General features: G+C 40.3%; 1 protein-coding gene across 8 annotated transcripts in view; it reads left to right on the top strand.

The window, feature by feature from the left end:
- Nucleotides 1-11,367, top strand: part of LOC134226232 (sodium-dependent neutral amino acid transporter B(0)AT3) — a 161,348-nt gene extending 149,981 nt beyond the window's left edge. For 6 of the 8 annotated variants that reach the window (XR_009983422.1, XR_009983423.1, XR_009983428.1 and 3 more), the window contains exon 13: nt 4,677-4,816. Coding sequence is in view for 1 of the 8 variants with exons in the window: in XM_062706855.1 (XP_062562839.1) it covers nt 4,677-4,925 (249 nt within the window). In the remaining 7 variants the exon portion in view is untranslated. Of the gene's footprint in view, nt 1-4,676 lie in introns of all 8 variants that reach the window. The other 2 variants (XR_009983429.1, XM_062706855.1) reach the window with 2 other exon arrangements.
- Nucleotides 11,368-21,428: the final 10,061 nt, after the last annotated feature.

Raw genomic sequence — 21,428 nt, 5'->3', positions numbered from 1 at the left:
TGGATTTGAATTAGATTTGAATTGGATTTTAAATAGATTTTGATTTGATTTAGATCGGATTCGAATTGGATTAGGATTGGTTTTGGATTGGGTTCGGGCTTATATTTGGATTGTATAGGACTTCTTTCTACTTGCCCAAATATCGTATAACAAAAAACTAATTAAAACTTGATTCCAACACTGAGGAAAATGGACGTATGATTTTCAATCAAACGCCTTATGAAAATTTGCCACAAGGAATCGGTATGAATTTCAATATGTTGCCTTATGAAGGATGATTTTCATTTGAAAAAAAGTGAAGTGCAGCAGACTGGGTTCAAACCATGGACGTCGGGGTCGGGAGGCCGGTATGTAGACCATACGCCCATCGACGCTTGACTACTCTGGAAGCTAACTGCGTATAAGAAGCACTGTTGGTGGAATAATCAGTCGAAGATTCATAAGGGGCCAGTTATAAATTTCGATAGTCCAGTTCGCTGAGTGAATGTTAACTACTACAGCTTTGAAACATTTACTTGGAACATACCACATTTTGGCCCACTGACACCACCGTTGAGGGGGCAGCAGGGACAGCAGGGACAGCATGGACCATGTCCAAGGGCTTGACGACCCCTCCCCAGCTGTCTGTGAGTCAGGGAGAACTGCCTAGGGTGTGGTGGGATTTAGCAGTGGGCTCTGCTAAAATCCCTCCCAAAAAACCACAAGTGCCCGTAAGCAGACTCTATCAAAGCGACTGTGTGCCGCTTCAAAAGCACAAGCCCAGGGAGTGCCAATTGGCATGGGGAGTGTCCCTACTTCGGTAGGGTAGCGCGTGAGCTGCTTCGGCAGGGAGTGAGTGATCTGGTTGTGCTGAGGCAGGAGTGTCATAGCGTGTCACCGCTATTGTCACCTCGAAGCGCAGCAGAAGTCTGAGTATGGACTGCACATGCTGAGGTAGGAGTCGAGGTACCTATCGACACCTCGAGGCATGGCAGTGGAGTGTTAGAGTGAGCACCCGAAAAAGGGTCACATGGAGCGAATGGTCTTTGGAGAAGCTGCTTCGGCGGCAGGGTAGCAGTGGGGTTGTACCCACACACCTACAGTTGTGCACATGTGGTGCATGGGGAGTGTCCCTGCTTCGGCAGGGTAGCGTGTGGTCTGCTTCGGCAGTGGTGTGATTGATCTGCTCGTGCTGAGGCAGGAGTGTCGTAGCGTAATATCTGTAGGCCCAGGCAGTTACCGCTATTGACACCTCGAGGCATGGCAGCGGAGCGCCCGGGAGAGCATCCAAGTAAGACTCAAATGGAGTGAATGGTGTGCGAGCACCCAAGTCAGTCTCGCATGGGACGAGTGCCTGTGTGAGAGATAATGAGCGAGTACGCTTAGTACTGCCATCCCCCCAGAAGTAGTACTGCGAGGTAGTTCCTGGGGGAAACGATGGTGGAGCCCAAGGGAGTTTAGTCGGTATTACCGGTATGGTCGAGTCGAGTCGAGGTCGAGTACACTTCCGTGTGGTAGTTTGGCAACTACAATGCACGTGTACTGGGTTAGTGTGTAAATGCATTCTCCTTTGTAAAATGTCGCATAAAACAAATATGGTTGTTCCACAGATTGATTTGTCAAATGAATGCAAAATCTCATCCCTCGATCATTTGTTTTCTCTAAACTCTTCTACAGGGAAAGTTCCAAAATTTAAATCGGGGAAAACCGGAAAAAATCCGGGATTTCCAAAAAGAAATTGAGTGGCCACCCTGACGATAGTAAAAAAAATCAAAATTTTTGTTTTTTTTTTCAAGGGGAGTCCGAAACCCATTCGGCCAAAAGCCATTTGGCCGAATACCACTAGGCCGACCAAACCATTAGGACGAAACCCATCTGGCCGTAAGACATTTGGCCGAAAGGGTCGTTGGACCGAAAGGGCCATTTATCCGAAAGAGTCAATTGTCCGAAAGGGTCATTTGGCCGAATAGGTTATTTGAAAAATGAGAAATTAGGAGTAAGAAGAGATACGTCTCAATTTTAATTTCCCATTTCTCACTTCTCACTGTAAAAAAACAGAAGCGGGAAATGAGTAGTGAAACGTCTCACTTCTCACCTCTCATTTATCACTTCTCGCTGTAAAAAGTGAGAAGCGCAAAGTGAGTAGTGAGACGTCTCACTACTCTCTTCGTGCTCCTCATTTTTTACAGTGAGAAGTGAGAAATCAGGAATGAGAATTGAGATGTCTCTCTTCTTACTTCTAATTTCTCACTTTTCAAATGACCTATCCGGCCAAATGTCTTATTCGGGCAATTGTCCTATTCGGCTAAATGACCCTTTCGGCCTAATGACCCTTTTGGCCAAATTACCATTTATGCGTCTGTATTGAAAATCATATTGACCTAACAGTTACGTTCTTTTCTTGGTAATTTTCCAAAAAACACGTTCCAAAAATCCGGAGATTAGCCAGCCTCGGGCTGAAAGTCTCCTAAATAAAGAAAAAAAAAACGTTCCAAAAATAACCCAAAAAAATAAATTTGGTCAAAAATCAAAGCTTCATATTTTCTTAATTTTAAGCAAAAAATTCGGAACTAATACATCACGTGAAAGAGTAGGATGTAATCTATAGGAGGCATCAATTTACTTTTAAAATATCAAACACTTTTTCAATTGCCAACTTTTTCTTAGTGTATTTATAATTATCGAAACGGTCAATTACTCTGTGAAATATCAACAAATTTTTGTGATCCTGCCTGGGTTAGACGGAAAAAATTTAATAGTTTTGAAAAATTGGATCAAATTCATGTTCAGACTGCCGAACCATGAGATATCCCGGATTGCTTGATGGCATGTCGAAAAAGCCATTTTTTGTTCGCTTGTATTTTTCCTATAAGTGAAATATTGACCCTTTTTATATTTTTTGTGTACTGGTGCTCTAACTGACTTGATTGATATATAAATGTTACAGATCGGTCGACAAACACCTGATATATGGCCGTTTCCGTACAATCCGTGAAAATGGTTCTGAACAAAGTGGTCATAGTAAAACATTTTTCAGTTACACCAATATGGGTACCAAATTTCATGATTTTAAAAGGCCATAATAATGCAAATATAATTGATATACGGGAGAATGGCCTAAATGCGCCTATGAGGATAAAAATGCTATACACTGCATTTCGGAGCGAATGTTTCCATTAACAATAATTGTCTTAAAGGTGTGCGCTGGTCCGAAAATCGTCGGTGGTGGCGGCGGTCATATCTTAAAAACTTGATAAGGAAAAATATTTTTATTTCTCGAAAATATTTTTTCTAAACTTCCTTGGAAAACCTTCGGGAAATGATTCTCATATTTACTGAAAATTTCTTCTACACTTTCACGGAGAATTCATCTAAATTTTTTTGAAGTTTCACATTTTTTGATAACTTCACCTGAATTTCGTCGAAAACAAATTTTCTGTTTCCACAGTAAATTAATCGGAGTGAATTTAAAGATCTGAGAAACACGTATGAATTTATTGTTTTTTGTTTGCACTTCCACAGAAGATTCATTTGAATTACCAAGTGAAATGTTTCGGGTCTTTCACATTAAAATATGTTCCTGATTTTCAAAGATTTTTTGGGACTTCTCGATGGACTTTTTTTATTATCAATCTTTATAAGAGAGACTTGCAGCACTCGGCTGGCTCATGTCAGGAACACCAATGGAATTTATTAAAATCTCTGTGACGGTTAATTCAACATTAATTCTTCACAATTTCCAAAGAAAATTGTCTTAACATCCATGAAAAACTCTTGGTTTTCCACAAAAATTTCTTTGAAAATTCAAGAAAGTTGTCGTTAGAAATTCGGAAGAATTTGTTATGGAAATTCATAAAAAATTTCTTTAGATGGTTAGAAGAACAATGAGGACAATTTTTTCGATTTTAAAACTCGGTACTAAGTAGATATCGTCAAATTGTAATGAAAGTATTCATTCCAAAATATAGTCTGAACGGTTAATTTGGGCCATTTTCCCCAATAGGTGTATTTTAGACCATTCTCCCCTAAACCAATCATATTTTTATTGTTATGGCCTTTAAAAACCATGAAGTTTGACACCTATGGTAATATATTTGAAAAAGTATAACTTTGCCACTCTGCTCGGAACCGGTTTGACGGATTTTACGGGAATGGCCATATCTCAGGTGTTTATCTACTGAATCTGTATTTGCATAAAAATTAAAAAGGAAAATAGGCAGTATCATGAAAATCGGTTGATATTACACAAAGTTGTGGTCATTTGAATTTTGACAAAATTTTGCATGTCCGGATAATTCTGTCTAACCCCTGCAGTTCACTTAAAAAAGGCGAAAAATAAAATAATAACTATACTATCCTTAAAAGTGGACTCCAATGCGTCCAGTGATGAATGAATTGCTGTATTGTACCAATCATTATTGTAAGATTATGAGTAAATCATAAATATTGGCAAACCTGAACCTATCAATGTTCATAACGTGGTATTTGGTGCATGGCTTTGAACAAGTCAGTCTTTGAAATAATTTTATTTCATACATATTCTTTTATGGGTATGCTCCTCTAGATCCTGATTTATTGTTACCCCTACAAGAAATTTAGTTCAAATTGATTCTATTATTTCTGTGCACGATTGTAGCAACGAAACAGAGCTTTAAAACCTCATCTAATAAAATGATTCTTTTCTCCCTTGCGCACAGGATGATGACGACGATGATTTCAGTGGGCCGGCCCTGGGTGGACCGGTCAACGTTCGCAGCGACAGTGACGACGAAGACGAGCCGCCCACCATGGGCAAGATGCTGTCGATGAAGTCGTCCGGCGGCGGCGGCATGACGACCACCCATCAGACGTTTCAGTTCAAAAACCAGCACCACCTGACGCCCAATCCGCTGGCCGCAAGCCCGGCCCGGAAAAAGCCATTCAGCATGGAGGTGATGGACTTTTAGGGTTCCGTTTTCATCCACCACCCCACCACCCATGGTGCATTCTGTTCGTCAGCCATGCGATTAGCTGCGTTTAATGTGCGTGTATGTGTGTGTACTTAAGCAGAAACAAACAACAAAGCTCAGCTATTTTTTTTATAAAAATGTATTTTATGCTAGATTGTGTATTTGTACAGAGTTACAAAACCAAACACGCCTGTTTGGGAAATTACTCGCATATATGTCAGTCTTTTATAAGTTTTTATATCGTTTGACCTTTTTAATTTCTAAGTTGTTTGTATATATCTGTGTATGATAGTAAGAGATCCGTAGTATTGTGGTTACAAGCAAAGAAAGCAGCCCCTATTAACGTACTGTTACGCTAAGTTAGTCAAGTTACTCTAGATGCTAGAGTATAAACCGTGTGAGAAATATGATTGGATAAGATACAAAACAGTGTGCCAGAAAATAACTAGTGAGCTACTTACGGTAAGCCAAACTTTTTTTAGTTTATTCCTCTTTTTAAGTTTTACTCATCAGGAGAAAAGAAATATTCAAATCACCCATGAATCGAAGCATGACACGGTTATCATCGTTATCAATCGTCTGAAAATTTCCTTATCTTATGTTAAACGATAAACAAACAAGAACGAAAACAATAAGCAAAAACTTGATATTACTCAATGCATACGAAGCAAATGTAGTTTATACAATACACAGGGTGGAATAAAAAAAAGTCGGATTTTGAAGCAGAAACCGTGTAGTTTATTTGAAGGTACCGCGATTTATAGGAAGAATTGGAATTTGGGTCGTTTTTCACACTCAATTCGGATGTATTTAATTTCTCTGAGTATTTTAGTAAGTGATATAATTTGTAAGTAGCGAAACGGATAAAATCACATGTAGCAGAAAAATCAGAAGAAAAAACCGAAACGAATTATCATAATGTGTTTTAAAGTCTAGAAAGCAACATCCCCTCAATGGATTGTCATTTTACCAAGCCGTACTTTACCAGCAACCAACTTATGACAGACGTAACACGTTTAATAATAAGCGAAGAAGATTGAACAAATTATCATTAGATCGTTAGTAGACTGGTTCATTTGAGAGACTTGCTGATTGTAGAAATCTTTAAGAAACTGTTCAGTCTGGTTAGGTTACCATATTGTACTCTTTGGAGGTTATTGCATCTACTGGAAATATGTTTACCAAATTGCACTTAATGCACAATTACAGTTTGAACGCTAATATTATAGAAAATGTACATAGAATGATGTTCCTTCCTGAGTTGTTCGACCTGACTATTAAGTTCTCTCAAGGGATTTAAAAAAAAGAGAGATGATATGATATGCGAAAAAGATGAAAAACAATAAAAATTGTGATCAACATTATATTTAATGAGAATACAACGTGTAGCTTGTAAGTTAATGTTTTAAGAGTTAAACAAAGAAAAAGAACTACAAAAAATAAGTGAAGAAGTTAGTTCATAATTACCACAATCACAACCTAGAGTTGATTCCGGAATGTGAAGCACAGCTAAAGTTGTTTCGCAATATCACTCATCCAGAGATACTTTATAATTCGATCCGAGGCAGCGTAAAGTTGCAACCTTGTTTCCTGTTATCAAATCAATACAATAGAGACATAATGACACAAAACTAAAGTTGCGTTTGATTAGGTAAGGCGGTTGAAATTGTTGCTCATTCAAATTGTAACTGGGAGAATATGGGAATTGTATAAAGGTTTTTGTTCTTTTTCATCTGGTTACCGTTAGTTGTTTATTTTTTATTCAAGGAGGAGCGTATTCATAGTTGACTGCATTAACCTTTTCAGGACGGGTGGGCCATATATGCCCAGCGTTTTAGATTGGCTGTGAGAAATCACAGAAGAGAGCTAAGTCCCCACATTCTTCATCAAAAACGTTCTTCAGGATATCGGCTTAATATATTGGAGGTCAAGTTTGACTATACACTGAAGACCCAGATATCCAAAACCTTAGGAAGATTTCGCTTCTGAGAGCATGCAGATATATCTGAAATGTTTGGATCCTATACCACATTGTTTGATAATTATAAACACTCAATTAAGTTTATTCATCTTGATCGTTGAGACAGTGATCAATTTTCATGAATACAAGATGCTCAAGGCTCTTCAAAACGTTTGTAATCACGTTCAGGGTACATAAAAACGTTCTCAAGTTCAACCCAAAGTATCTACCGGATCAATCAAGGCTTTTTGCAATGTCCTCAACATCGATATGTACCCAACCTGATTCCATGAGCATATGCGCACCAGGCTAACTAAAGTTTCTTAAATACAAGATGTTCAAAGAACTCCAAAACGTTTTCAAGTTCAACCCAAGTTATCTACCAGAACAACCAAGGCTTTTGGAAAGTTTACACTGTCGACGTATACCCAATCCGATCCAATAGGCACATGCCCATCATGCAAACTCAATTTTCTTGATTACGAGATGTTCAAAGCACTCGAAAACGTTCTCAAGTTCAACCCAATTTATCTACCAGATCAACCAAGGCTTTTGCAATGTCATCAACATCGATATGTACACAACCTGATTTCATAAGCATATGCGCACCATGCAAACAAAATTTTCTTGAAAACGACTTGTTCAAGGTACTCCAAAACGTTCTCAAGCTCAAACCAAGTTATCTACCAGATCAACCAATGCTTTTGCATTGTTCTTATCGTTAGCATATACCCAATCCGTTCCAATAGGAACATGCAAACCCAATTATCTCGAAAACGATATGTTCAAGGTACTCCAACACCTCCTTATCTTCGGCATATATCCAATCCGGTCTACTAGGCCTATGCGCATAATGTAAGCCCCATTTTCTTCAATACGAGTTGTTCACGGTACTACAAAACGTTCTCGAGCTCAGTTCAAACTAACTATCACATCAATCGAGACTTTCGATGTCCTCTTCGTCAGCTACATACTGCTAGTCGAGTTCAAAAAGCACATGATTCTTATTTCCATGTCCAAAGTCCTCCAAAGTGGTCTTAGATTAAGATTAAAATATCTACCAGATGCACAATAACTAAGGAGGTGTTTGTGTCGAGCAATGTCTATTCGAATGTGGCTGTGGACTTTTTTTTGGAATTGAAGTTGTTGGTAAATTGTTCGAAAGGAGCATCAAAGTAAACGAGAAAATATTTTAGTATGGCATCATTTGTTTACATAAGTCGACATCGAGTCTTAGGACATCGACTCATGGAGAGCCCACTGTAGCTTGTAAAAGGAATCAGTGAAATCCCACAAGCTCGACCCACAAGCTCCGACAAGCTGGAATGTTTGGTGATGCACGGAGATATCATTCAGAACTTGGTTGATCGGGTAGGTCGCATGTTCTGAACACCAGGACGTTTAGAAGAACCGAAAAGGTCTGTAGTAGCTTGTAAAAGTAATGAGTGAAATCCTATGTGCTCAATGGACCAGCTGGGATGTTCAGCGCTGCATGAATGCATCATTTAGGGCTTGGTTGATCGGGTAGATCACATGATCACTAGCTTGTAAAAGTAATGAGTGAAATCCTATCGCCTCAATGGACCTGCTGGGATGTTCTGCGATGCTCGGATACATCGTTCAGTACTTGGTTAATCGTTTTTTTTTTTCAGTAGGGTGAGAATCTGCATCCAGACACCGGTGGGCTACCGGCGAACGGGGCTTAGCTACCGCCGACCCGCTAAAACCACCCTGTTCACAGACCCTGAGTCTCCCCGGAACAGTCTTGCGGCATTACTTCTGGGAGGGGTCCGTGCGACTACACGCGCTAGCTACTAGCTAGCTACCCACTAGCCAATTGCGCTGCAAGATGCTAGCAATCTGAGTGGTAGCGGCCGAGACCGCTCTCCACTTTTCAACCTCTTGACACATCCTCTGGATAAGATTATCCGGGGTAGTGTCCCTCCCGCACACCTCAAACATTCCGCTCCTCGCATCGACGAAACGAGGACATACAAATAGTACGTGCTCGGCAGTTTCGTCGACCCCTGGGAGGTCCGGGCAGATGGGAGAGTCCGTATGCCCAAACCTATGTAGTTACCACCTAAAGCAGCCATGGCCTGATAGGAACTGTGTCAGATGGAAGTGAACTTCCCCATGCCTCCTATTAACCCATCTTGATACGCTAGGTATCAGCCGATGGGTCCACCTACCCTTAGAAGAGTTATCCCAGTCCCGTTGCCACTTGATAGTCGATAGTCGGCTTTACGGGCTCCTCTGGTTCCGCGCATTTCGAAACTCTCCTCGTCTTCCCGTATGACTAGTCCAATGGGTAACATACACGCAATCACACAAGCTGCATCCCGTGATACCGTGCGGTAGGTACTTATCACTCTGAGGCACGGCAGCCTGTGTACACTCTCCAGCTACTGCAGGTTACGTTCGACGTTAAACGCCGAGGCCCAAGCTGGGCCGCCGTATCTAAGGATAGATACGGCAACCCCAGCTAATAACCTACGTCTGCTGGAGCGCACCCCCGAGCTATTGGACATCATCTTAGATAATGCCGCAATAGCTGTCGAAGCTCTCCTGCAGGCGTAATCTACGTGACTGCCGAAGTTCAGTCTATCGTCGATCAGCACCCCGAGGAGCTTCACCTCCCGCTTGGAAATGATCTCACAGTCGCCCACGCGAACCACTGCCTCCTGTACCGACTTACGGCTGTTAACAACAACCAACTCCGTTTTATGATGAGCTAGCCCCAGCTGCCTTGAGCTCATCCATTCCTCTACTATAGCGATCGCGTGGGCCGCCTTCAGTTCCCCCTCAACAATCGACTCTCCGTAAACCTCCAGCGTTATGTCGTCAGCGAAGCCAACGATCTTAACACCTGGGGGAACTTCAGTCTTAAAACACTGTCGTACATAGTGTTCCATAGCACCGGGCCCAGGAAAGATCCCTGAGGGACTCCTGCGGTGATAGAAGCACTACCCTTCCCTTCATCGGTCTCGTATAAGAGTACGCGATTCTGGAAATAGCTTTCCAAAATGTTGTACAGGCCCACCGGAATGCCCAACCGGAGTAACGAAAGCGCGATGGCATCCCAGCTTGCGCTGTTGAATGCATCCTCGAGCGTCACAATCGCACAGAATCAAGTTCCCCTCCGCTCGCGTTCTGCGGTGCTGGAGGTGGCCAAGGACTTGTGGCAAGGGACGGGAAGAGAACCTTGATAATGCGATTCAACCTTTCCGGCGACCGTTTGGGAGGCGCCAACCCCTCTCTGGCCTTCGCCATTACTAACCTGTAGGCATCGCCCCAAAAAATAGCATTGGCGTTCAAGCATAGGTTGTCAAAACACTTCTTTTTACTGCTACTGATGGCCTTGTTAAGGGCCAACTTCGCAGCTTTGTACGTCAAGCGGCCTTTATCCCTTAGCTGCTCAGAGCGAGCTCTCGGCATCCTTCGCCTAGCCCTAAGGCAGGTTTACCGAAGGTCTGCGATTGCTACACTCCACCGGTATGCTGGAAGTCTACCGTTCCTCGGTGGTGCCCTCCTCTGCATGCTGGCATCGCATGCACGTGACAGGACAGCTGTCAGTGCGTCCCCTGTAAGACTGTCGGTGTTACCCTCCAGTCCCAGCGCCGCGGTGAAAACTTCGCTGTCGAAGCTTTGGGCCTTCCACCCACGGACCTGACGGGGATTCCTCAACCTCGGTTGCTGCACACCACAGCTGATCACGTAGCAGATGGCTAGGTGATCGCTGTGGGTGTAGCCCTCATCGACCCTTCAGTTCAGTCCCCCGGCTAGGCCGGGGCTACAGAACATGCCATCAATGAACGACTCCACCACATTCCTACGGAAAGTGCTGATTGAGCCGTCATTGGCTAATACGACCTCCAACTTTGCTAGAGCCTCTAGCAAAGCTTGACCTCTCTGCTTGGTGCAGCGGCTTCCCCACTCCACCGCCCAAGAATTGAAGTCCCCCGCTATGACAACCGGCTTCCGACCTACAAGGTCGGACGATAGCCTATCGACCATCCGGGTGAATTGCTCTATTGGTGGGGCATAGCAGCTACAATAGAACACCCCGTTGATCTTAGCTATGGCGACACCTTCGACAGGTGTGTGTACGACCTCTTGGACCGGGAACCGGCCCGTTGTGCCGTTGTTTGATCGGGTAGAACGCGTATTCTGTACTCCAAAACGTTTTGGAGACCCTGAAATATTTTGCGTTTATACAAAACTCAAACAATGTATGTCCTATTATCACGTAGATATTTTTGGACGCATATCTCAGCTAAGGACATGTTGTTTCTAGACACCTTTCCTGATACATTCGAAGATATGTACTCCAGAACAGTTCGGACGACCTAGGACGTCCGAAAAAAAAATTTTAATACTTTCCAGTTATATTTATACTAGTTTTGGAGGATCCAGTGTAAAAAAACAAATTTGTGCGTAAAATCTTGTGACTTGTATGATCACAGCTTTATCCCATTACATAATGGTCGGATTCGTCAAATTTCACGACATAAATCGATAACTCAAAAACCATCAATGCTAGAGTTTTGACGTCTTCAGAAGAAATGATCTACAAGAAGAGATCTATTTTTGGTGTAGAAGGTCATTAGGGTGGCCCTACGGTGAAATTTTTTTGGAAATGTATTTTTTTACCCTTTTGAGTTAGGAGTTCATATAATTCTACAAAGTTGTAGAGAATTTGATTCTAAGCATTTTTGCTTAATATACATTTATTTTATCTCATATAGGTAATGTTTTATGACAAAATTGCTAAATTTAGATAGGGTGGTCCCGAAAAAAATAGTTTTTAGCGTCCACTTTCATCAATTCAGAATATTTTCAAAACCTGTCTTAGCATCGCTTCACGGTCTTTGGCGCATCTTTTGGTTACATAAGATGGTTGATAACTTCATTTTCAAGCATATTATAAGCGTTTTTTCATGAAAAAGTGATATTATTTTGAGCATTCTACTGCAGCTAGTAGCAAATATTAGCAAAAATTTCAATCGTAATCTGAAAGTATACATGCAGGCCCATCAAATCCATGGTATTTCATTTGTCCATGTTTGTCCACTTTTGTTTGATAATCATATTAGTTCTTGTATGAAAAATCAGCTATTCCATGGGAAACACATATACCATATCTCTAATTTCGCAATATTCGGTAGAATCATTCGTTTTCAAAAATAAATAAACTTACTTTTTAATTTTGTCCGATTTCGATCCAGGGTGGTCGAAAAAATCAACATTTTGGTGACCATATTTTTTTAAAACATAATTTACTGGACCAATTATCAATGTTCATGGAATCACATGTAGTATTGGCAACCCTCACTTAGAAACTGTGAAAATGAAATTATTCTGCGAATTAGCCATGAAAAACCAACTTGAATTTTATGATTTTGTATTTCGCCACAAAAGTAGCGCTCTTAAGCATTTATTTCATGATAACACCTTAAAAATCGTTCCAGTAGTTAAAATGTTAAAATGATTTTTTTGACTTCTTTTCCACACGAGTTGATTTAAATATTTTGGATAAAGAACGATTCTTTGTGGACTTTGTGGCCTTGCGGTTAGCGCCGTCAATCGTCTAGAGGCATGGACTATGGAGCGTGGTCTCGATTCCCGCCTCGATAAGAAGGAAACTTTTCGTGATCGAAAAATTCTCCACCGGTCCACTGGGTGTTACGCGTCCTGTCAGTTCTAAACCAACATTTGAAGAGCGTAACAGCCAAAATTTATTCCATTTGATTCTTCGTCCACACATATAGCTGTATATGTGAACGAAAAATCAGAAGGAATAAATTTTGGCTGATACGCCCTTTTCAAATGTTGGTCTAGAGTTGTCTAGGTGTTAAGTGTTCGTCTGTACGACCTCTGGTCAAAGACGGTGTTCTTGTCTTTTATTCTACCAAATATTGTGAAAATCCAAAAGATGATATATATGTTTCACCCTAACTTTTCGTACAAAAATAATACTATCGTCAAACAAAAGTGGACAAAGATGGACAAATGAAATACCATGGATTTGATGGGCCTTCATGTATACTTTCAGATTACGATTGAAATTTTTGCTAATATTTGCTACTAGCTGCAGTAGAACGCTCAGAAAAATATCACTTTTTCATGAAAAAACGCTTATAATATGCTTTAAAATGAAGCTATCAAACATCTTATGTAACCAAAAGATGCGCCATCCAAAGACCGTGAAGCGATGCTAAGACAGTTTTTGAAAATATTGTGAATTGATGAAAGTGGACGCTAAAAACTATTTTTTTCGGGACCACCCTATCTAAATTTAGCAATTTTGTCATAAAACATCACCTATATGAGATAAAATAAATGTATATTAAGCAAAAATGCTTAGAATTAAATTCTCTACAACTTTGTAGAACTACATGAACTCCTAACTCAAAAGGGTAAAAAAATACATTTCCAAAAAAATTTCACCGAAGGGCCACCCTAGTGACAACTTACACCAAAAACAGATCTCTTCTTGTAGATCATTTCTTCTGAAGACGTCAAAACTCTAGCACTGATGGTTTTTGAGTTATCGATTTATGTCGTGAAATTTGACGAATCCGACCATTGTGCATTACCTGATAAAGTACACCATCATAAGTCATGCTTTTTCAAAACTTCACTTAAGTGCTTCAAACTTAGGTGAAAGCCGAGAAAGAAACTACATCGGTCTATCATATTCTGAAGTTTACGTTTCTTGTTCATCGCTTTGAAGGTCTTCCAGCAATTTTCTTGTATTGCTACGATGTCGAAACTTCCCTCATTCACGTACCAAGCTACAGATGTTCGCCTATCGTATTTTGTGGTATTTACTCCACTTTCTTTGTGATGAATTGGTTTTATAGGCAAAACTAATAGGCCTTTGCCATTTGTTCGTTTCACGAAAAGACTTATGTGGACGTTGAAGAAATGCTTAAACACAGTCATCTCTTCGAAGAACGGCATATCCCAGGTTACATATAGTGGAGAATATATCACTGGAATATGAATACGAAAATGTTTTGTTCTCCTATTACAGCATACTTTTGTATTCACGTTAAATTTATAATTTTGTCGTAGGGAACCTACGATGCATATCAAACGAGTCTCTAAAAACCTTTCAATATTCACTTATATTGTACTGTTGATGTTAAATTTTTGATTTATGAAACGTGGAAATTCTAAAAATGATCATGTGCAAGAGGGGTGACCAAATTCAATGTACTATGATTATACACGCTACTCCTTTGATACCCGATTTTTTTGCTTCATTCTCTAACATAGATTATCATTGTTAAGTAGACAAATGGTTCCAAAACAATTTTATCTTAAGAGCAATATTTATTATTAGATTATAACATGTATATCTTCCAGTAAATTGCTACAAATTTTAATATGATTAACTTGCCAGAATCCGGATGATCTACTGGATGTCATTGATAGTCCACGCAAATCTTGAAGATAGATTTGCCTGTTAATATCAGTGAAACCCGTTATATCATTACTAAAAATTGATTACCAAACAAATTTCCACCCACAAACACAGAATCAAACACATTTTTTCTGAAACAAATCAACACGATGACTGTGAGCGAACCTAGCATTAAGGCCAAATTAGTTCTCGTCGATGTTATCATCCAGTTTCAACACATAAGAATGAAATACACATGTTCAAAATAGGATTCTATACATTAACAAAAAGTAAATAAGCAATTTGAACCCAATACTCACAACAGTAAGCGAGCATCATTCGGTCATAAATTCAACCACCCGTAACCAATCTGGACTAAATTTGAAAACATAAAAGGAAACCACTGATCGTTAGAAATAGATAGCAAACAACCAATTCTTCACGTCAATTGCTTCAGCAGAACAGTACACAAGACTACGATGGACAGCTACCCAGCAAAATGACACCCATGATGCTTTCAAATTAAAAAGCAAAACTGCTCACCTTTGTATCAAATCAATTCGTGACCATTGAGTTACCCAGTTTTATCCATTTGTAATGAATGACGATTCAAATCCTAAGACTCGAATATATCAAACCAGGGTGATTCAATTTAGTTCAAATTTCTGAAAAAAAAAACACAGAGGCAATTTAAGCTACTTACGACTTACTTAATTTTATTTATCAGACTTAGACCTACTTAATGGGAAATCAAATCAACTAAACCTAGGCATGACACAAATTTTGGTTTTCGAAAATACTAATTGTGGCTTATCTATAAAAAAAAATGAACATTAGAGCTGAAAACTAGAAAGATTTTACCTCCGGGTGGAAAACACAAGCGAAAAATGTTATTATATAATAGAACTCATAATAGAAATTTGAAACAGTTTAACTGGAACGTTTGAGCATTAATATTTCTCCCCCAATTGGTGGGAAGCTTTGGTTGGAAGAGGATTCTCCTGTGTATAGAATGTATCATACTCTAGCACGCTACATGTCCACTATCCCCGATCCATCCTCTCCCAAGTCCTACACTACCGGTTAGGAAAATAAAAACCACCAAAGGTAACCATTTTTGTGTAGCGCAAAAACAAATATGAGTAAACTATTTAACGTGTTGACGGTCTTTTTAAAAGGCCTCCCAGCTTTAGAAGTCGTCGTTTCTGAGGGAAACTCAAAAAGAAGAAAAAAGGAAAGTTAATTGTAGCGAACGCATACCGACTTATGAACGTTTTTTGGAAACACAACTACGTAATATCGTAAATATCCGTATACCCACCCTGCCCCCTTTCTGTTTTAACGCATCAAAGCGACACACTCAAATAATATACCATTGTACCTATTCCTCAACATCGTATCTAAGTTTAAGTTTCCCTTCTACAAACAAAAAGAAAAGAAATGAAGCACCCAACAACAGGCTATCCCCACAGCACGTAACAGAATCATCGGACAAACACAAAACAGCGACCCTGTCGCCAGATACCTATTAACTAGAAATGTTGCAAATAGTGTAAATTACGGAAAACAGAAATTATAAACTGAAAACCGGCAGAGTAAAAGCCACACAGAGGAGAAACAAACTGAAAGTTATTAAAGTAAGGAAACTATTTCAAATTGACAAAACACACAGAATAAACAGAAGAAAAAAAAACATAGATCGATAAGGTGAATTGATGCGGTGCGATAAAGTGGTTATATTTTTTTATCAAAATCCGAAATCCTTGTAGTCTTCTTCTACTCTGTTGGCATTACATCCCCCACTGAGTAGAACATTGCAGTCTCGCAGTGTTCATTTAGCATTTCCACAATTATTAACTGGCAGGTTTCTAAGCCAAATTGTACACGATGATACTTAAGCCCAGGAAAGTCGAGACAATTTCCAACTCGAAAATTTCATAAAGCGAATCGGGAATCACAAATAATTATATTCGCCAAAATTGTTCTGAAAAAAGTATTTTCCTGTTTGATCAATAGGTTGCTTAATTCTAGAAAAAACTTCCAAAGCAGTTCCTGGAGTTTTTTCCGAAAGAATTTTTGAAGAAATCTAGAAACTTCTTTAGAAATTCAAAAAGGTATTTCACCGGTAATTCTATTGAACATTCTGTCGTAAATTCCCGTAAGAATTCCTTTGCAAAATCTATCCGAAAATCTTTCAGGCTTTGAAAATTTCTTCTGAACACCCTTTCAGGATTTCCCTCCAGAGATAATTTAGAATATTACGCCTTTAATTCTTTTTAACATTCCTCCTGGGATTTTTTCGGAAAATCCTCTGGAAAGGCCTTCGTAAATTCATCCAGAAATTTCTTCGGAACTTCCTTTTTTCTTTTAGTGAAACCATATAAAATTCCTGCAGGAATTAATCCGGAAGATTTTTTTTCCCGGAAATTTATTTAAGAATGAAATAAGAAATCCTAAAGGAATTTTCGGATGGGTTTCCAAAGAAAGTATCGAAGGAATTTTTTAAGGAGCTTTTAAAGTAATTTCCGAAGGATTCCCAAAAAAATTCTTAATGTTTTTCTGAAGAAATTCCTAATTGAAATTTCAACAGAATTCCAAAAAAAAAGTTCTAGGGTTTCGGAAGGAATTTCTTGAAGAATTACCGAAAGAATTTGTTCGAGCATATTCTAAAAAAAATGCTGTCGCAAATTATTTTAAAAAATCAAGGAGTTCCCAATTCAATTTCTGCAGGAATTCCCTTAAAGAATTTTGGAATGTTTTCCTGAAACAATTCCCGTAGGTATACTGAGCGAAATAAAAATAGCACAGCCATGTTGTTTACTAATATTTTCTGAAATTTTGAAAAGATGATCGTAATTTCAGTTCACAATGTAAGCCGTAATGGAGCGAATATAGGAAAATTTCAATAATGGTCATCCCAAACAATGCACAATAGAACAGACCCATATAAAGGAGTGGCCAAAACTACCAAAAGGCCAATTTTCGATTTGGGCGCGTAAAATGTGATGAATACACAGCTTATATCCTATATTTTTATAATCTGGACGGTTTTTATTTTTAAGATTTTTTAGGGAGGGGTGGGTGCGTTCCAATTGGCCTCCCCAAGAAATGAAATTTTTACGTTTTGCCATATTTTCGTCTCAAAAGTAACATATTTATGTATCGTTACAAAGGTCTTAAACAGATCTATGCAATAGGCTTGATAATGTAATAATAGCTTTAAGCATATTTTACGCAATATTTAACGAACAAAACAATTTAGTACCCCGCAGTAAAACAACATGCACTACACTGTTGAACTCTTAAGCTTTAAGGACCATGAATAAAATTCTGCTCTAATTCGCCATTTTGTAAGATACGTTAATTTGAAAAATTGCTCGTTTTTGTTTTTCTCGTGTACTAAGTATACAAAATATATTTTAGTTGCTAGATAAAGATTGTCGATTCGGTTCCCTTTGTTCTGCTATCGTATGGATTTTCCTTCTTTGACATTTAGCTCCCATATCCTCGCCAGCAAAAGATGTTCCAGACAGCGACGACAGCGACAATCTTTATCTAGTAACTAAAATATCTTTTAAGTATACATACATAGAAGCTATATAATCGCTCCAAAAGCATTTAAAAGAAAGCTCGAACACCCATAGTGTTGTATACGGATCGACTCACTTCAACGAATCGAGGTGATGTCTGTGTGTACGTGTGTGTGTGTGAATGTATGTATGTGTGTGCAAAAATGATCTTAACTCTTTTTAGGCACTTACCCTAAACCGATTTACTCGCAACAATTTTCATTCGTCAGAGATTGTTGTTCTATTATTCCCTATTAAAAATATGCTGAATCGGACTATGGGCTTAAAAGTAATGACCAAAATACATTTTCTAATAATGTACGAGAAAGACAACATTACCGTTAGGAGGATTAATCAGGTTTTTCTACTCAATAATGTCACTTTAATTGAATTTGGCGACGAACACAATTCTCATAACATTTTGAGGGGGAGCGTTGTCTTAACGTTGCTCCTAATTCAAGAATCATCTATCATATAAAAAGCGTTACGCAGTGATAAAGGAAGGGGTTCAAAATTAACCATTTAGACATTACTACATAATAGAAGAAAATTATAGATTTAACCATAACGTGTCAGATGAATAGTGTGTTGAATAAATCCTTGCCACAATACCTTTTTATAATTATGAAAGAAATCTTAATGAAATATCAAATAAATGAAATTCTCTTTCGTTGATGTCACAATATGGCGATTATTAAATCTTTCTTTGTCAGTTTAATAAGTTCTATTCAATGAATTTTCAACACCAGAAGCTAATAATGCTTTTTTGATCCTTTTAGGAAAACTCTGTTCTCCGTAACAGGTTCAAGTGCGTGCGAAGAAAATTATACTAATTCAATTCAATTCAATTAGAATATTTAATTATTTACTAAGAAATGCGGCTCCGTAGAGATTTTTTAAACAAATTAACCTAATAAATAAACAAATGAAAGAAATCTGTGTTGCGTCCATTTGTCTGTGACACGAATATACTATTAAACCTTTATATGGCCATTAGTATTTTATCCAGCATCAAACAGGCTTATTGCAAGCCAAAAAGTGACCAAATTCCGTTGGTTTTGTAAAATATGACAAAAATCGATACTATGCCGAAAATTGGCTCTATTGAAGCCTTAGAAAAAATATTTTTCTTTTCTGTCCATGTTTTTATGATGAAATTATTTATTTTTTACTCAGACTAAGGCCGAAGTGGCCTGTGCGGTATATAAAAGTCTTCTCCATTAGGCTCGGTCCATGGCTACACGTCGCCAACCACGCAGTCTACGGAGGGTCCGCAAGTCATCTTCCACCTGATAGATCCACCTTGCCCGCTGTGCACCTCGCCTTCTTGTGCCCGTCGGATCGTTGTCGAGAGCCATTTTCACCGGGTTACTGTCCGACATTCTGGCTACGTGCCCGGCCCACCGCAGTCGTCCGATTTTCGCGGTGTGAACGATGGATGGTTCTCCCAGCAGCTCATCCAACTCGTGGTTCATTCGCCTCCTCCACGTACCGTCCGCCATCTGCACTCCATCATAGATGGTACGCAGCACTTTCCTTTCGAAAACTTCAAGTGCGCGTTGGTCCTCCACGAGCATCGTCCAGGTCTCGTGTGCGTAGAGGACTACCGGTCTAATGAGCGTTTTGTAGATTGTCAGTTTGGTACGGCGGCGAACTCTATTCGATCTTGCGGAGTCCAAAGTACGTATACGATTTCCAGCCACTTTCGTCTCCGAATTTCTCTGCAAACTCGCGATGGGTGGCTCACATTGTCTTCTCTTGAACCTCTTCCTATCATGTACTTCGTCTTCGACGTGTTGATGACTAGTCCGATCAGCTTGGCTTCCCTCTTCAGTCTGATGTAGGCTTCCTCCATCTTCTCAAAGTTACGTACCATAATATCTATGTCGTCGGGGAAGCCAAATAGCTGGACGGACTTATAGAAAATTGTACCACTCGTGTTAATCCCTGCTCTTCGTATTACCCCTTCCAAAGCGATGTTGAATAGCAGACACGAAAGACCATCACCTTTCCGTAACCCTCTGCGGATTTCGAAGGGACTCGAGAATTCCCCTGAAACTCGAACTACGCACATCACCCGATCCATCGTCGCTTTGATCAACCGTGTCAGTTTATCCGGAAGTCCGTGTTCGTGCATTAGCTGCCATAGCTGGTCCCGATCGATTGTATTATATGCGGCTTTGAAGTCGATGAATAGATGATGTGTGAGCACGTTGCGCGAATGGCGAACACCTGGTCCGTGGTGGTCCGCTGGTTCGCCCATAAAACCCGCCTGGTACTGCCCCACAAACTCCCTTGCAATTGGAGCTAGTCGACGGCATAAAATTTGGGATAGTACCTTGTAGCGTAGGCGGCGTTCAGCAATGTGATTGCGCGGTAGTTGCTACAATCCAGCTTATCGCCCTTTTTGTAGATGGGACACACGACACCTTCCATCCACTCCTGCGGCAAAACTTCCTCGTTCCAAATCTTGGTAATGACCCAGTGCAGCGCTCTAGCCACTGCCTCACCACCATGTTTAAATAGCTCTCCTGGTAGTTGGTCAACCCCAGGGCCTTTGTTGTTCTTCAGCCGGCCAATCTCCTCCTGGGTTTCCTGGAGATCCGGAGCCGATAAAATTATGTCCTGCGCGCATTCTCCCAGGTCCATCACCATACTGCCATCTTCGTCTGCCACATCGCCATTCAGGTGTTCTTCGTAGTGCTGCCGCCACCTTTGGATCACCTGGCGCTCGTTCGTAAGAAGGTTCCCGTTTATGTCCTTACACATATCAGGCTGTGGCACGTGGCCCTTACGGGAACGGTTTAACTTCTCATAGAAATTTCGTATGTTATTAGCGCGGTACAGTTGCTCCGTCTCTTCACGGTCTCGATCTTCCTGCTGGCGCGCTGGCGTCTGTTCCGCGCCCTTTTTTATCGTGCCTCGTTCGCCCTCGTGCGGTGTAGCAGCAATCTCGCGCATGCTACATTCTTCTCTTCTACTAACTGCTCACATTCACCGTCATACCAGTCGTTTCTCTGATCCGGAGGCACCGTGTGAAGTGCAGCGGTTGCGGTGCTACCAATGGCAAATCAAATATCTCTCCAGCCATCTTCAAGAGACTCTGCGCCTAGCTGCTTCCGTTTGGTGTGCCACTTCCAGCTGCAGCGCGTATTCTTGGGCTAGTCTACTGTCTTGTAGCCGCCCAATGTTAAGCCACGGCGCCCGACTTCGAGGCGTGTTGTAAACCGTTGAGAGTTTTTAGCGCAGGCATACTGCAACGAGGTAGTGGTCGGATTCAATATTCGCACTGCGGTAAGTGCGTACGTTCGTGATGTCGGAGAAGAATTTACTGTCGATTAGAACGTGGTCGATTTGGTTTTCTGTTTCTTGGTTAGGTGATCTCCATGTGGCCTTGTGGATATTTTTGCGGGGAAAGAAGGTGCTTCGGACTACCATTCCGTGGGAGGCTGCGAAGTTTATGCATCGTTGGCCGTTGTCATTCGATACGGTGTGCAGACTATCCGGTCCGATGACCGGTCTATACATTTCCTCCCTCCCTACCTGTGCGTTCATGTCAC

This window comes from Armigeres subalbatus, chromosome 3 (genome assembly GCF_024139115.2).
Source record: "Armigeres subalbatus isolate Guangzhou_Male chromosome 3, GZ_Asu_2, whole genome shotgun sequence".
Taxonomy (NCBI): Eukaryota; Metazoa; Arthropoda; class Insecta; order Diptera; family Culicidae; genus Armigeres; species Armigeres subalbatus.
Note: the sequence above shows the minus strand (reverse complement) of the source record. Positions and strands in the feature narration are given on the sequence as shown.